This window comes from Mugil cephalus, chromosome 1 (assembly GCF_022458985.1).
Source record: "Mugil cephalus isolate CIBA_MC_2020 chromosome 1, CIBA_Mcephalus_1.1, whole genome shotgun sequence".
Taxonomy (NCBI): Eukaryota; Metazoa; Chordata; class Actinopteri; order Mugiliformes; family Mugilidae; genus Mugil; species Mugil cephalus.
This window is the reverse complement of record NC_061770.1, coordinates 16,226,391-16,242,236: the sequence shown is the minus strand read 5'-3', so window position 1 is coordinate 16,242,236 and position 15,846 is coordinate 16,226,391. Positions and strand designations below refer to the sequence as shown.

Genomic DNA, 15,846 nt, shown 5'->3' with positions numbered 1-15,846 from the left:
CCCAAACTTCTAAAAGATAGTTTGTAACAATTTGAACCATTTTCAGACAAATGATGTGATGTTTTGTCAATCAACGCCTGAATAATTTGCCAGTGCAGATATTTCTTCTCAAATTAAATTTAGCATATGTTTATTTTCCCCAATAGCTTAGATCTGTCTAAATAGCTGTAAGGGCATGTCATTCATTTAGCATGTATTTGATCATAATCCAAAGTGCTGGAAGAAAATACATTTTGGCTAAAGAACATAGTAATTTCAGTTATTACAATCTTTTTTCAAATTTTATGTAAGTTAAACCAAATCGTATATAGAAATACAAAATTTAAATTTCAAATACATCCTTCGGGGACAATGAAAAACAACTGTTTTAGCCTAAACCGATTAGATTAGATCACTGAAAGACAAGAAACGGACCAACGGAAAGATTGCAAGATTTCCAAAGAATGCTTTTCACCTGTATGGGAAGCTGTGCAGGTGCCTCCGTTCTTGCAGTAGTCCCTGCACTGGTTGATCTCACATCTCTCTCCAGTGTAGCTGGGCTGGCAGCGACACTTGGCCACCTGACGGGCGTTGAGGAAGCAGCTCCCGCCGTTCTGACACTGAACGTTGCAGGGCCCCGAGGGCGGCGCTGTGGAAGGGGACATTTTTAATTGCAGGATCAGAATGTAAACAGCCCGGATGTTAATCTGCTAAAATGGAACAAACATGTCAGCGTGATGTATATCTGCAGATGTATATCTGCGCACTTACAGAAGGGTGACTGGGAGGGACTGGGCCTCTCCACACATGTGTTGTTGTCTGCGATGTGGCTGTTCGGGCACGTGCACACTGGCCCACTGGGGCTGAGCAGACACAGCCATTCACACTTTTTCCTGTCACATGGGTTGGTCACTGGTGCAGAGAGAAACAAGGCAATCAATGAGGGACATCTGCACAGAGTGTGTAAAAACTAAAAACACGGTATATATACATATATATATATATATATATATATATATATATATATATATGTACGTTTGCCACTCACTCTCTGGCTGCTTGTAACGGTGGAACAGGACGATGTCAGTAGCGTGGTTGATGCCCGTAGTGAGATTCTCCATAGGGCCTTTGCCAAACTTGTTGACCCGGAAGACAACGTTATTCATGTATGTGACCCCATATATGTAGTCCTCAAAGATGTCGATGCTGAACGGATGGAGCAGGTCTAGAAATGAGAGAAATTAGGCAAAAATACATGTGTTAATTTCTGATTTTTATACTTTTATGTTTTCATTCAGATTTGTTTAAAGAACTCAACTGTTTTTAATGCCGGAGACGGCAATGACGGGATCTGATCCATCTAGACGGACACTGCCAATGACCGACAGTTTAGCATCCGCCCAGTAAAGACGCTCGTTGTAGTAGTCCACGGCCAAACCTGTGAGGGCAGAAAGGAAGAGGCCCCTTCAAGAAATGGAAATCTCTACACAACCGACGCTTTTCTTTAGCTGGAAAAAAACTCTGGGATGAGATAAATCGTGCAGCGCTGGTGCAGAACTGACCTGTGGGCCACTGGATGTTCTCATGAACTAGAGTTTGTCTTAGTGTGCCGTCCATGGCGGCTGTCTCAATTTTCGGGTGGTTACCCCAGTCTGCCCAGTACATGGTACTTGAAAAAAAAAAAAAAAAAAGAAGAAGCACAAGAGTTAAAACACACAATTACCGATATGCTGACATGAAGAATATCATTTCAATCAAGTGCAGCCTTACCCTCTCTGTGGATCCACTACAATGGCGTATGGTTCGTCTATCATGCCAGAGATGAGAGTCTTGCAGTGCTGGCCTGACATCTGAGCCACTTCGATAACATCTCGGCCGGAGTCAGTCCAGTACAGGTTACTGGCCACCCAGTCTACAGCTATACCCCGCGGCATCTTGAGCTCGTTGATCTGGGTACATACAGAAAGGCTTTTACTGACTGCTCTCGTGTTTGAGTGTGCAATGGGCACATTCGACAAGCCCTACCTGGAGGTTGATGATCCTGCCTTCGCTCTGCTGATGGTTACGGTGAGAGTTGGAGGAAGACGATGACGTGGACGGTCCCGGAAGTTCGTAGGAGGAGATGCGGCCCGTGTGCCAGTTGGTCCAGAAGATGCGGTTTGTCTTGACGTGCAGGTCCATCGCATCGATGCGAACGCTGGCATCTCCCTGGAAGGTCTGCTCATAGCGCCAGTTGGGCATGCCAGGGTCCAGGTACCGGATTTCGTTGTCGTCGGCGATGTAGAGGATCTGCCAGCTGCTGTTCATGCCTGGAAGGAAGAGAGAAAAGTCACAAAAGATGGATTTTGAAAATAAAACGACAAGCAGCACAACAAACAGAGGTCTGATCCTCACTGTCAGCCTTGCAGGTGTCACTGATCCTGGTGAAGTACTTGTGGCAGCTGCACTTGTAGGAGCCTTTGGTGTTGTTGCAGATGTGGGAGCAGACTCCAAACTGGAGGCACTCGTTCTTATCTGGGAGACGGAAGAGAAACTCAGCAAACGGAAAAATATTCCAACCCAACATACACGTGTGAAGTGAGTTATTATTCTCTGTCTCTACCTCCACAGGTGTGGGGTCCTGTCTTCTGGAAGCCTGGTTTGCAAGAGCAGAAGGAGTCTGTGCCATTGGTGACACAGTGGGTCTCGTCTCCATCCCCACACTGAGTCCTGTTACTACGACAGTCATTGAGTTTTTTGTCTGGAAGCAAGAGCACAAGTGAAAGATGAGTCATGGCATTTAAGCATCTAACGCGTCAGGCTTCAGATCTGGGGTCAGTTAGGATACGCAAGTTAAGAGGCACCTGTCTTGCAGTTGATCTCATCGGAGCCATAGTCCTCACAATCATTGAAGTAGTTACAGCGCAGAGTGGATGCCGGGATGCACCTGCCGTTGGCGCATAAGAACTCGTCCTTCTCGCATGTGGGAACAGATGGAGGAGCCTCTGCACACACAAAGGGCGTGACACACGTCAGCGTCTCCTTAAAGTTTAAGCAGCAGGAGATTAAAATTTAAAAGTTAAACTCCAGAACTCACCGCAGTTCAGTTCATCCGAGTTGTCGCCACAGTTGTCGATGCCGTCGCACCTCTTTGACAACTGCAGACACACGCGATCGTTTTGGCAGCGGAACACTCTGGTGGGTGGACACTGGAACTTCCCTAAGGGCCGAAGAGAGGGTGGGACGGGAAGGTAGGAGAAAGAAGAGAGAAACGGGTCAGGACAAAAGATGAAGGCTGACAGACATTCAGCTCGTGCATGATGTGCGACTTACTGCATTCTTCAGGATTCTCGTCAGAGTTGTCCCCACAGTCATCCTCTCCATCGCACTTCCAAGCAAGAGGTTTGCACAGAGTGTTGTTACACTGGAACTCGTCCAGAGGGCAGTGACGCCCAGCTGAGAAACACAAGAAGAAAGGGATTTTAACTCCTGGTTTGTGTTTATATAAAACTTAATATAAAGTCTTTTTGCGGTATTCAGCTTTGCAGGATAACAGTACAACCAGACAAATATGTGACAAATTATGTCCGCAAATTTCTGTCCTAATAAATGACGGTTAATTTATTCATATGCCCACCAGCACTGCCGCAGTTCTCCTCATCGCTGCCATCCATGCAGTCAGGGTCGGCATCGCACCTCCAGCGGATGGGAATACAGTGTCCATTCTTGCACTGGAACTGGTCGTTGTCGCATTTCAGATCACAGCCGTGCTAAAGAGACATCACAGCCCGGAAATGCAACTAAGAGTCAGAATTGACTTACAAATGGACAACAAATGCACAAATTCTAAAAACAACAGATGTGATTTAACATTAGGTCTCCGCACCTCATCGGACCCGTCGGCGCAGTCATGATCTCCATCGCACTTCCACCTCCCCGCAATACAGCGGCCATTTGTGCAGGCAAACTCACTCTCCGAACATTGGCGAGGCACTGCGGAAGAGGAAACGCAAGGTGTCTGTGACGGTGGTAGCAATCATTTGAGCAAACAGCACAAGACAAGATGACACACTAACAGGCGGGACTGTAGACAAGTGCAGGAGGAGTAGCGTGAGAGTGAAAGAAGCTCAATATGTCTTGATGTTATTTTAATTTTTAACACTGATTGACTGATTCGAGGACCATATTTCCATCCCTACTTCTGGAAATAATCAAAATTTATATTATAAATGACAGACTTTTCAGTGGACTCTAGTGGGAGAATAAATTAACAGGTATACAGAGCTCAGCTTTCACGACTCAGAGGAGATCACAGTCAGACAGGAGACATGAGAATGAAGACACAGCAGAAAGGTGACACTGAATATGGGAGCGGGGGAAGTAACTTACCTCATGGCTCATGCCAACGGGACAGTATGAAATGAAACAAATATCAGATGAGGTGAGATGCATCAGAAGTGACAGTGAATGGACAATGAATTAGCCCTAAATAAGCGTGTACAGTTCAGATCAGGAGACTGCAACATTTTTCAGGCCAAAGACCCAGTACTGGGCCAGCAGCGATAGGGGCGGGGCCTAGTGTGTACAGGAGGCTTTGATTGACAGGTCTCAGCTAGTGCAGCGCTCAGTGTGAAATGGTGTGCTGTTGGGACAGCACCTGTATCGCTGAATGAGTGAAGTGCTGACTGAAAGTTAACGTCTTCTGCCTCCATTTAACCCATTACTAAAATATGTTGGATACATGTTAATGTGTGTTTAAAGGAATTTACATTTGTGGAGGAAAATCAAAAAAAGAAAAAAGGTCTAATCAACTAAAGGTTTTGTGACGCCCCTGCAGTACCTCTACGGACCCCTTAGGGGTCGTGGACCTCCTGTTGAAGACCTGTGGTTTAGATGTTAAAAGGTTCAGAGTGAGCCTGTTACCAGTGGGAATGGCACAGGTGTTAAGTGACAGTGGGGAAGGTGAGTTAAGAGACGTTGAAAGTATGCAGGGGTCGTTTCTGAGCCTAAAAAGTGACACCTACAGCAGTAATCTTCATCCGAGTTGTCACCACAGTCGTTGTCATAGTCACACTTCCAGCGGCCCGGTACACAGCGGTTGTTCTTACATCTGAACTGGTATGGCTCACAAGTCCTCTCAGCTGTATGGATCACAATATGTTGCCGTTAGTAAAATCCAATCGGAAAGAGATAATTCTTCTCATCTTCTTCTCTTGGCCTCTAAAGATATTCTTACCGCATTCTTCTTTCGGCTCATCTGATGCGTCGCCACAGTCGTCCTCGCCGTCACACTTCCAGCGAGCAGGGATGCACCGTCCGGAGTCTTTACATCGGAACTCGTCCACGCCGCAAGTCATCTGGGCTGAAAAGGAAACCATTTGCTGGCGGTTAGACGGACGGCCGGTCGGTCGGGCGGGCTAGCTGAGGATGAGCGATATGCAAAAAGAGTCTTACTGCAGTTGGCGGGTTCATCTGAACCGTCCACGCAGTCGTTGTCACGGTCACACACCCAGACACGAGGTATGCAGCGCTTAGTGATGGAACACTGGAACTGGGTAGGCGCACACGTGACCTCGGCTATGGGAGGAAATTAGAGATTTGTAACTCTTGGGTGGTGGAAGAAGAGAAAACAAGTAAAAGCACCGCTACTCACGGCAGTCCTTTTCATCCTCCCCTTCTCCGCAATTGTCCTGACCGTTACAGCGGAAGATGCCGGGTATGCAACGGCTTGGGTGGGAACACTTGAACTGGCTGGGCAGGCAAACGTGAATATCTGCAGCCAAGTGACACGGGCAACAAAACACGGAACAGATTTAATGGTAATTAGTATAAAGCAATCTGACAGTATGTAGAAATAGAATTAATTGGGGATGACATACCGCAGTTGGCCTCGTCCGAGTTGTCCTGGCAGTCATTGTCTCCGTCACAGATGTAGGCAGGGTTGGTGCAGATGCCCGTACCGCACTGAAACTGCCCTGGCCGACACTTGAACTCCGCTGTGACGGAGGGAAAAATTTCTGTCATTTCAACTTCTCCCTGCAGAATTTTACCTCACATGCACATTACCATGTTAGAGGACTGCGACAACACTTACGGCAGTCTGCTGGCTCATCGGATCGATCTCCACAATCGTCCTCTGTGTCGCATTTCCACCAGAAAGGAATGCACTTGTCGTTCTTGCACACAAACTACGACAAGGGCGATAAATGAATCAAAATGATGATGGCCCGGATCACCACAGATTTCAATGCCGTTGACAGAAGGAGAAGCTAGGTACTGTAACACCAGGCAACCAGCCAGACGTCAATAGGCAATAACAGCCATGAGTAGTTTCTCAAACAAGCTCCAGCAAGCGACTGAGATGTTGAACAAACACTTATCAACTCCATTCATTCATATTTCCATTAATGATGACTACACACAGACTCCTTACCTGACTGGCTGTGCAGTTGGACATGCATGTACGCTGGTCATTGGACAGATAGAAGTTGGTGGGACAGGCACACTTGTAGCCTCCTCCAGGTGAGAGGAGGCAGAGGTTACTGCAGCCGCCGTTGTCGGTCTGGCAAGGGTGGTTAAGCACTGGGAAAGAAGGGAAAGGGAAAGGGATCTCTTTAACCTCTGAATTCATGTCTCTTCTTAGTTAAATCTTAATAAAAATAATAACTAAGCAATATTAAAATGTCAAATAAAAAATAACATTTTTCCCCCCAGACTTTAAATGGGTCTCATTCATTTCTACGTCTTTCTACTACAGTGCATCTCTCACCCTCTGGCTGCCGGTAGGGATGGTAGATGTGAATATCCATGGGTCGATGCAGGATGCTGATCAGAGTCGTCTTGTTGGTACCCAGAGACTTATGGGCTCTGTTGATGGACTTCGTCTCCCAGTCGGTCCAGTAGATGTACTCCTCAAAGAGGGTCATGGCAAAGATGTGAGGGATGTCTTTGCTCAAAACTGCAGGTGCAAACACAAACAGCAAATTGTTTAGAGAAGATGTAAGATCTTTGGTTGATCAGACATTTTATATAAACTTTTTAAATTTTCCCCAACAGTTTTGAATGAATCCAGCATCTAAGCCTCCTGTACACAGTAAGACCCGCACCTATCACTGCTGAGCCAATCACGAGGCCACGCATTACACGCTGAGACAGCCCATTCAGTCCCCGGGCAAAAACAAAACTTGAATCTGTCAGTTACTTTCTTTATCTGTCAATTGTGCACACAAGTCAGGTATGTTTACCTTTACGGCAGTTGCACGGCCACCCAACTTTTGAAGTAGAATAAAAAAAAAAAGAATATTTGAATCTGTGTATTATTTGAATAGCTTAAAATTGAATGCAAAATGCAGATAATATATATATTGATAAATAACACTAGTTTAATATAGAACAGGTACGGGGTCTCTCCTTATTCTCTCCGTCATATTCTTCCTCCTGACTTGTTGATGTTGTACATAGAGTACTGCTAATGTGAAGCTGAGACAGGATGGGGTGCAAGGTTACACTGGCTCCGCTATATCTCCACGTTATGCAATAGATTCCACACCCCATTAGGTTTTACACCCTCAATGCACTCATCCCGTATTTGTCATTTCATGTGCCTGCTCTCGGTGTTTGAAGTTGGTGTGTTACGGAAACACTGGATCGATCACAAATTCACACACGTGCGAATGACAGAGTAAACACGCAAAGCACGCACGCGCTGAAAACACCTTGCTGTTGAGTGAACATGGCTTCAGCGTTGATTTTAATATACGACGCACTTTAACGATTCAAATGCTTAAAATTCGACAGTCGTTTCAAAGCATTGGTTCGAATTACGTATTAGTCAGATTAGCAGGAGTCGCCCTTTGGTCCGTCCTTATCTGAGTCCAAACAGACGGTCTTGTTCTGTAAAGACATACAAGGCCGCGCTTGTGCTTTTATTGTTTGTGTATCCAGGGAAGGGGGAATAACTAAATGGGCTCGAGATAATACAAGACTATGTGACTTCCTAATTTGAATTGCTTCTGTCGTTTTTAACAGCAGTTCACAAACACTGTATTGGGTGAAACTGACGTATATGTAAATTTATTTTTATGCACATTCTTTATCGAGTGAATAACGAGAAGCTGTAGCTGCCTATACGCTTTGCGCATAGCTTAGCAACTGTGGGAAATTTCAATGCCCAGTGGGCTCCAGAATTCCTGCATACCGGCCCGGGGTGACAATATCAACCATTGTAGCAAGTGTACTAAACAGCTGAGTGTCATGCAGACGTCAAATGTGCTAGAGGCTATGCTTGCCAGAACAATCTCCCCTATTCAGGGGTTCTATCCTCTGCAGGACTGCAACCCTACAGACAACCATCTAACCTCCCTCCTTACGGCCAAACACATATGTGTGTGTGCCTGACCATTCAAGACCAGATTACAAGACCATCGGCTGGCCACCTTACAAACCTTAGTGACAGGGGAAAATGTGTTTCCCTGCCATTATGCCCATCTCTTAAGTTCATGAGGCAAAAAACACTGAAATGCTGCAAGATTTATATAAACGCATAAAATATAACAATAAAAATACTGCAACACAATGTCAGCATGGTTCCTCTAGATTCTCCATATTCATCATATACTGTATAAGAATCTTACGTTTCCACAGATTTCTACTCTCTAAACAATAATCTGCTAATTTTGTAGTGTGTAAAAGCAGCAGGATCACATAGTATCACACTGGTCTGTTACCTGTGTGTCTGTTGGTGCCATCCAGATTGGCAAACTCAATGTAGTCCTCTCTGGCATCAGCCCAGTATATACGATCATTGATGAAGTCCAAGGTGAGTCCATTGGGCCAGGTGATCTTATCCTCTACTATGACGCTTCTGTTGGTGCCGTCCATCCCAATTCTCCCAATGTGTGGGTTGTCACCCCAGTCAGACCAGTACAGGTAGCTGCAATATTTAAAAAACGTAAAATTAAAACGTAATTGTTAAGGAAATGTGACTCAATGCCAGAGACCTGGTAGATGCTTAGAAGTTTGAGTCGTTTCTCACCCATAGCGTACGTCCACAGCCACAGCACGAGGTTCCCTCAGGCCGCTGTTGACCAGCACGGTCCGGTACGCACCATTCAGTTTGGACACCTCGATGGTGTCCCTGCCTTTGTCGCACCAGTACAAATTTCCACCAACCCAGTCCACTGCCAAACCATCTGGGTTACTCAGGGAGGTCCGGTGCAAGACCTGCTGGTCAAGTGGTGAGATAACGGCAAGGTTTTCGATCAGAAACTCAACATTGGCGGGAGGTGAATGTTACTGAAAACGTGTTTTCCGGCTCGAAATATCAGTTTAAATTAACGCGTGTGAGACGTTCTCACTGACCTCCATGTTGCTGCCGTTCATGTGCATGCGTCGGATCATGCTGCCTTGAGTGGTCACATCGGTCCAGTAGATCATCTGCTCAGCATAGTGGAAGTCCAGCGCCACTGCATTATTGAGACCCTGAAAGCAAGGCAGATATTAGCAGCCATGTAGAGAGTAACAATACCTTTTCTTTTTTTCTTAACTGAGGAGAATGTGCCCCACCTGCTTTATAAGAGTGTAGTTGGAACCATTCAAGTTGAGTTTTCTCAGGTAGTAACGATTTGCAAAAATCAAGTAGGGCTTTTCCGCTGCACACAAAAATACGAGAGAAAAAACATATGTCTCAGGATTGAACTGGCTACGAGTAACGCACGAGAAGCCAAACAGAACACGTATGTGTCCGCGACTTACGGGATGTAGACTTGCAGATGGTGGGATCATTGGGGCTCATTTCAAAGCCATCCACGCAAAGACAGTGGAAGCTGCCATGTGTGTTTATGCAGCGCTGAGAACACGGGTAGACGGTTGTGCACTCATCTATATCCACACACGTCTTCCCATCACGCTTCAGCTGGAAACCAGGAATACACCTGCACTGAAGGGGCCAAGAGCACAGGAACACATGTCAAAATCTCACAGCCAAGGCATTCTGGCAGTTCTCACTTTTTGTGTGGACCAATTACAGGGGCCTGCCACTGTCTGTCAAAAAAAAAACCTGAGGAAGCTTAATTTCTGCTGCACATTTACATAAACTGGCACTATCACTGCCGCTGTCAAATTATCTGCATTAACAGCCTTAAATCATACATGCAAAGATGTCTTACCACAGTCAGCATGTGTAAAACATAAGCTGACAGCCAATGTCTTTGTAAATGAAATGCCAAGAACATCTTATTAGCGTGAAGCAAGGTTAAAAACGTTTTTTCATTACCTGTCAAAATGAGCCTGAACTGTCGCTTTTCATGAGACAAATTCTCCTCTTACATCACGTGGGCATTAGTATTCCTCAGCAAACCATGTCCACAATAGTGTGCTACAAAGTCTTTTTCAAAGGAAGCTCACCACAACCTCAACACCCGAGAGTTCACACAGAGTTCAGGCTGATCCAAGACTGACCTCCTACTCTCAAGAGCAAGAACACGTCTTTGTCTTATATAACCACAGGCCTGAAATGACCGGTTCAACCCTTTACTTTTTTTAACATCAGCTCATATTTAACTCAACACCGACGGGACACGTTCTGTTTTTCTGTGTTAACTGCACAGTATACTGTCCAACTCCAATTTGGTATTTTTAGATGATGTTTGGTCGAAAACTATTAAAACGTGGAAGAAAAACAACAACCCCGAAGCAGTCAGATGGCTTACCTTGAAGCCAATCTTGAGGTCATCACACAGCTGCGAGCAGCCACTCAGCTTACTGTTGAGGCACTCGTTGATGAAACAGTTGAGTTCGTCGGAGCCATCGCCACAGTCATCGTTGTGGTCGCACAGCAGAGTCTCATTCAAGCACTTTCCATTACGGCACATGAAAGCCGAATCATTGCATGTCCTCTCTGAAATCATAGACAGTTTACACCTCATATCAGATTTTGAAACAGGATAGGCATTTATCAACAAGTTCCAAATACGATTCACACTTTATTATATACAGATTATAACCCCTACCCGAGTCTGTGCAGCGAGGGTTCTTGGGAGCTTCGTCGGAACGATCCTGACAGTCAAACTCTCCGTCACATTCCCACTTCTTCTGGTTGAGGCAACGCCCGTTGGCGCAGCGAAACTCATCTGGACCACATGTAGGGTATTCTGCAGCAGAACAAGAGCGCACTCATCACCAACCTCAGTCGGCGGTTCAACACAAACAACCACAAATGTCATTCTCTTTCTTCCCTTTCTGCAACCTTACAGCAAAAATGCTCTAACTTCCTGTTTAATCTTTGAGTTGCGCAAACTCACCACATTCTGGGGATTCATCCGACCCATCAGAGCAGTCGATGTCATGATCGCACACAAACTGCTTGGGGATGCACTGTCTGTTCTGGCACATGAACTCGTTCCCAGATTCACAGGTATTGTTGGTGTACACTAGAAGGAGACAGAACTTGTTTTGTTAATGTAGAACACGAGCATTGTTTCTTTCTGATGGGTTATTGGTAAATGTCTCACTCACAGCAGCCGGCCTTTACGCTCTCATCAGCTCCATCAGGACAGTCTTTATCTCCATCACACTTCCAGCGATGAGGCACACATTTATGGGATCCTGGACACTGGAAAGCCTCAGGACTGCAGGTCTTGGATTCTATAACAGCATCATGAGAAGGTTACACGATGAAACAACACGTGGAAATCTTAGACATTCAAATGTCTCCATTAAACTTTGGAGAAGTTTACTTACTGCATCTCTGGTCTTCATCAGAACCGTCACCACAGTCGTCAGAGCCGTCACACACCCAGTGGCTGGAAATGCAGCGGTGGTTTCCACATTCGAACTGGGTGGATGTACAAAATTTGTCTGCAAACAAGGGCAGAGACCTTTTAGAGCCATTATTTAATTTACCCTGGCTGCTAGTCATGTTTTTCCATCCAGGAAACCTAAAGAAAAACAGTCTGGCTCTTTCTGGTATCGTTACTGCTTTCAAGCTAAATATAGAGGAAATGGAGGATGACTTTGTGCAAGACTGACCACAATGCGCCTCATCAGCTCCGTTCTCACAGTCATTCTCCTTATCACAGGTCCAACTCATAGGAATACAGCGACCGCTGGGACAAGCGAAGAAGTTGACAGGACATTTAAGCCTCCTTTTATCTGAAAAAAAACAGAAAAATGACACTGAAATCCAGCTGCACCGAAAAAAGCTGAAGGTATGCTTGAGGGGAAGTGAAGCACTAACCTGGACAGTTTCTCTCATCAGAAAAGTCTCCGCAGTCGTTGTTGCCGTCGCAAACCCACGAGGACAGATAACACAGAGTGGTCTTCTCGCAGTTCTGGAAGGAGGCTCCTTTAACCCCGAGGCGGAAGAAACGGGAGCAGTCGGTGGGCTCTGAGAGAAATGGGGGAAGATTTTTTTAAACTACCTTGAAAACGCTACCATTTCCACTGTCAAATAGTTGTGGACAAGAAAACGGATTGAAAAGTATGATTAAATTAAGATCACATACGGCAGTTCATTTCATCGCTCGCATCCTCACAGTTGACCACCTGGTCACAGCGGCTATAGTTGGAGATGCAGCTTCCATCTTTGCACTGGAATTCTCCCACTTTGCATAGCGTCACTGTAAGGACACGCGGAATAAGAGTAGCGGGCAAATACAAACCACTGATTAAGTACATAATATAATCACTTAAACGCAGCATGTGCCAGTCAAAGAGGATTTTATTAGGCAATAAAACCACACTGGCAGAACTAATACAGGTAAGGTGTCATTAAAATTTAGCATTCGATAAGCAAAAATATTACAAAAGCTTAACTTTAAACAACATAAACAACTTACTGTTGCAGGGCAGTTCATCCGAATGGTCACCGCAGTCATCCGTGCCATCACACCAGAACTGGTGGCCAATACAGCGGCCGTTTATGCAGCGTCTGTAGCCTTTCTTACAGATTCGATTGGCTGTAGAGGACGAGCAGTTGGTTAAAGTCAGCTGAGGTGTTATTTTAGGCATCTCCCAATTCACCTTTTTAATTTTAGTTTTGAAGCAAACTGATTTAAAGCATTGCACAGTTAAAGATATAAAGTATAGACTACAAATTATAAGGTATTGTTATTAAGCTGAACACACTAAAAGCACATTCCTCGACCAGAATGTTATGTCTCTGCATCAATATTCCACAGTCCTCGCACCTCTGTCCTATGTTCAGTTGTGTATTCGTGCAATTCTCTGCGTATCTGATGTGTGAGATAAAACACTGACATGTGACAGCTCATGGGTCGCCCTCTAGTCGCCCCTTGAAAACTCACAGCAATAGGACTGCTTCTCGTCAGACTTGTCCTTGCAGTGGGCCATCCCGTCACAGGTCAGGCTGTAGTTGATGCAGTCGCCGTTTCCGCACTCAAAGTCATCAACACTTCCGCACGACACGTTCAGCGCTGGCGAGGTGGAAACATTGAAATTCAGAAACCCTTTCTCCCCCCCATCCATTAAAAGCATTGTCCTAAAACCAGTTTCAAGACGTTTCTCTTACAAGAGCAGGTATTGTCTTCGAGAAGCTGACGGTCCCCGCGGCAGCTGCAGTTGATCCGTCCATCAGACGTGGGCAGGCACAGGTCCTGGCAACCACCGTTATTTGTTCTGCAGGGAGAAAACTCGCCTGCGGATGTATGCGTGAGCACAGGAAGGTTAGTTAGGGAGCTGTGTGGTTTGAGGGAGATATTTCCTTCGGCACAGCAAATTTATTATTATTACCAAACAGCTCAGCATGAGGCAGTGTATCCAAAATATTGGAGTTACTATAGCAAGAAAGGAGCCAATAAAACATAACATTTCGCATGGACTGCAAAAACACGGCCTTATTTAAAGTCTGGGAGAATCAGCTTTTGCTACATAACAGCCACAGAATGAGCTCTAGCAGCATCAGCAATAAACTAAGTAGCCAAGGTTGATGAGAATGTCATTGAGTTTGCACATATTTGGTCATAAACAGAGTATAGGGTGGAAAACAACAACACTCTAGTGACATTAATGTTATGCGCTGACTTAATCTTCTGAGACCCTGCGTCCACATGTGGGGACATTGCAGCAGATTCATTCTACAACAAATCACGGGACGTTTGACACTAGTAGTGCTAATAGTAATGAGCTACAGCTAATTAGCTCGATGGTTAGCTAAAGTACTCGTTAGAGGACATTGGGAATTAATTGTTAGCAATTCCGCTTTACACAGGTGTTGAAATAAACAGTTTTCTATTTTGTTACACATTGGTCACTTTATTATAATATACCATGAAATAATAGAAGTAAAAATGCACAGCAAACTTGGGTCACGAGATATGTCCTATGCAAGCTACATGGATGCAGTGAATGATACTCACAGCTGTTGGTGTCATTAGCCACAGCGACGATACCCATGGGCTGCTGAGGGATGTCAGCACGCAGCACTTTCATGTCTCCCCCTGTGTACTTGTCAGCTCTGAGGACAGCCCTCCTCACCCAGTCAGTCCAGAAAATGTAATCTCCGTACACAGCAAGACCAAACGGATGGACGGGCTCGTTCTTCAACAAGACCTGAAGCAGAAACAAACAAAATAAAACAAAAAATGTGTAGGCATCATTTAAAGAAGCCCGTGCTTTAAACGACGACGTCTCGTTTACAGCCCAAGACAAGTGAAAGGGCGGCTTACGTAACGGCTGCTTCCGTCGTATTCGCAGCGTTCAATCTTGTCCAGTGTGGCATCCGAGAAGTAGAGTTTCTCGGCGCGGTGGTCTATGGCCAGGCCGTTGGGAGTTTTAATGTCGCTGCCGATGATCACGAGCACGTTGGCTCCATTCAGAGAGGCTCTCATGATGCTGGGAGAGTGCTCGTTCCAGTTGGTCCAGAACATGAGGCTACGGTGGAAGCAAACACAGGACAAGCATTATGATGCGCAGCGGGAGCTCCAAAAATGTCTCGGTATAAACGTTACGGTTGACTGGAGTAAAATAAATCTGCTGTTCAAAAGAAAGAGGAAAAAGAAAAAGGAGAAAGAAGTGATATTGGAGCTGGGCCCTGATTCAGAGAAGCACATCAAGATTCGATATTAATGACTCACTCCTGACACTCGTCCAGCACAAAGGCTCTGGGGTGGTCCTCTCCAGACATGGTGACTACAGTGTTGCGGTTATAGGCCACGGAGCGGCTCTGATCCACAGTGTGTCGAGTGATGGTGGAGGTTGTGTAACTGGTCCAGTACAGAGTATCCCATCCGCGGTGGTACGCCAGGCCCTCAACTGACCCGACATCTGCGGAAAACAGAAGAAAGAAGTTGCCCGCCTGTAAACATATTGGGTTCATGAGAGCCCAAGAGAACAAACTCTTCATATTTCTCTATGAACATATCACCTCTCAAGGGTGTAAGTAGGAGCCTTAAAGAGGACTTTTAGTGAGAATTCAACAAATCATTAATCACTGTCACAGCTGCCCCCATGGTTAACTGTGTGAGACTTTATTAAAGAAGCGCTGGTAAATGCTTTTAAGGTTTCCATATCTTCACGCGTCAGTTCATGAATGGAAGAAGATCAAGGCTGAAGAGGAAGAGGCAAGAGAAAGAGGCAATGAAAGTGATGCCACACAGATCAGAGTGTGTGCCAAGGCTGCTGTTCCTGGAGACAGTTTAAAGGGTCTGTATCATCCTGTCATTTCATGGCCAACTGCCTGCATATACAAACACTGCTCTTTGTGGATATTCTCATCCACGGTCTGGAATTCTTGCTCTGGGAAGAAAGCTGCAACTGGAACAGCTTGAGTCACTTTAGGGACACGGGGCAGAAAAAGAGGAAGAAATCAACCATGAACGTCAAAGACAAAGCAGCTCCTCCTCCATGGTTGTCCTTTGACCCCACACAAGA

At 45.5% G+C, this 15,846-nt stretch overlaps 1 protein-coding gene across 4 annotated transcripts in view; it reads right to left on the bottom strand.

Moving 5' to 3' along the window:
- lrp1ab (low density lipoprotein receptor-related protein 1Ab) overlaps positions 1 to 15,846 on the bottom strand; it is a 79,070-nt gene that overhangs the window by 5,320 nt on the left and 57,904 nt on the right. For 2 of the 4 annotated variants that reach the window (XM_047590540.1, XM_047590557.1), the window contains exons 42-82: positions 15,051 to 15,240; positions 14,643 to 14,847; positions 14,334 to 14,526; positions 13,487 to 13,612; positions 13,263 to 13,391; positions 12,795 to 12,914; positions 12,462 to 12,575; positions 12,194 to 12,343; positions 11,986 to 12,108; positions 11,698 to 11,814; positions 11,473 to 11,601; positions 11,259 to 11,387; positions 10,968 to 11,108; positions 10,668 to 10,855; positions 9,712 to 9,895; positions 9,523 to 9,608; positions 9,319 to 9,438; positions 8,993 to 9,183; positions 8,685 to 8,890; positions 6,728 to 6,916; positions 6,392 to 6,540; positions 6,053 to 6,146; positions 5,838 to 5,954; positions 5,612 to 5,731; positions 5,413 to 5,535; positions 5,195 to 5,320; positions 4,983 to 5,099; positions 3,845 to 3,951; positions 3,596 to 3,728; positions 3,292 to 3,414; positions 3,056 to 3,178; positions 2,823 to 2,963; positions 2,582 to 2,719; positions 2,374 to 2,493; positions 2,005 to 2,288; positions 1,750 to 1,928; positions 1,542 to 1,648; positions 1,298 to 1,417; positions 1,028 to 1,204; positions 751 to 891; positions 455 to 628 (exon numbers count right to left, since the gene is read on the bottom strand). In XM_047590540.1, the coding sequence (XP_047446496.1) occupies positions 455 to 628; positions 751 to 891; positions 1,028 to 1,204; positions 1,298 to 1,417; positions 1,542 to 1,648; positions 1,750 to 1,928; positions 2,005 to 2,288; positions 2,374 to 2,493; positions 2,582 to 2,719; positions 2,823 to 2,963; positions 3,056 to 3,178; positions 3,292 to 3,414; positions 3,596 to 3,728; positions 3,845 to 3,951; positions 4,983 to 5,099; positions 5,195 to 5,320; positions 5,413 to 5,535; positions 5,612 to 5,731; positions 5,838 to 5,954; positions 6,053 to 6,146; positions 6,392 to 6,540; positions 6,728 to 6,916; positions 8,685 to 8,890; positions 8,993 to 9,183; positions 9,319 to 9,438; positions 9,523 to 9,608; positions 9,712 to 9,895; positions 10,668 to 10,855; positions 10,968 to 11,108; positions 11,259 to 11,387; positions 11,473 to 11,601; positions 11,698 to 11,814; positions 11,986 to 12,108; positions 12,194 to 12,343; positions 12,462 to 12,575; positions 12,795 to 12,914; positions 13,263 to 13,391; positions 13,487 to 13,612; positions 14,334 to 14,526; positions 14,643 to 14,847; positions 15,051 to 15,240 (5,943 nt within the window). The remainder of the gene's footprint in view (positions 1 to 454; positions 629 to 750; positions 892 to 1,027; positions 1,205 to 1,297; positions 1,418 to 1,541; positions 1,649 to 1,749; positions 1,929 to 2,004; positions 2,289 to 2,373; positions 2,494 to 2,581; positions 2,720 to 2,822; positions 2,964 to 3,055; positions 3,179 to 3,291; positions 3,415 to 3,595; positions 3,729 to 3,844; positions 3,952 to 4,982; positions 5,100 to 5,194; positions 5,321 to 5,412; positions 5,536 to 5,611; positions 5,732 to 5,837; positions 5,955 to 6,052; positions 6,147 to 6,391; positions 6,541 to 6,727; positions 6,917 to 8,684; positions 8,891 to 8,992; positions 9,184 to 9,318; positions 9,439 to 9,522; positions 9,609 to 9,711; positions 9,896 to 10,667; positions 10,856 to 10,967; positions 11,109 to 11,258; positions 11,388 to 11,472; positions 11,602 to 11,697; positions 11,815 to 11,985; positions 12,109 to 12,193; positions 12,344 to 12,461; positions 12,576 to 12,794; positions 12,915 to 13,262; positions 13,392 to 13,486; positions 13,613 to 14,333; positions 14,527 to 14,642; positions 14,848 to 15,050; positions 15,241 to 15,846) is intronic. The other 2 variants (XM_047590549.1, XM_047590566.1) reach the window with 1 other exon arrangement.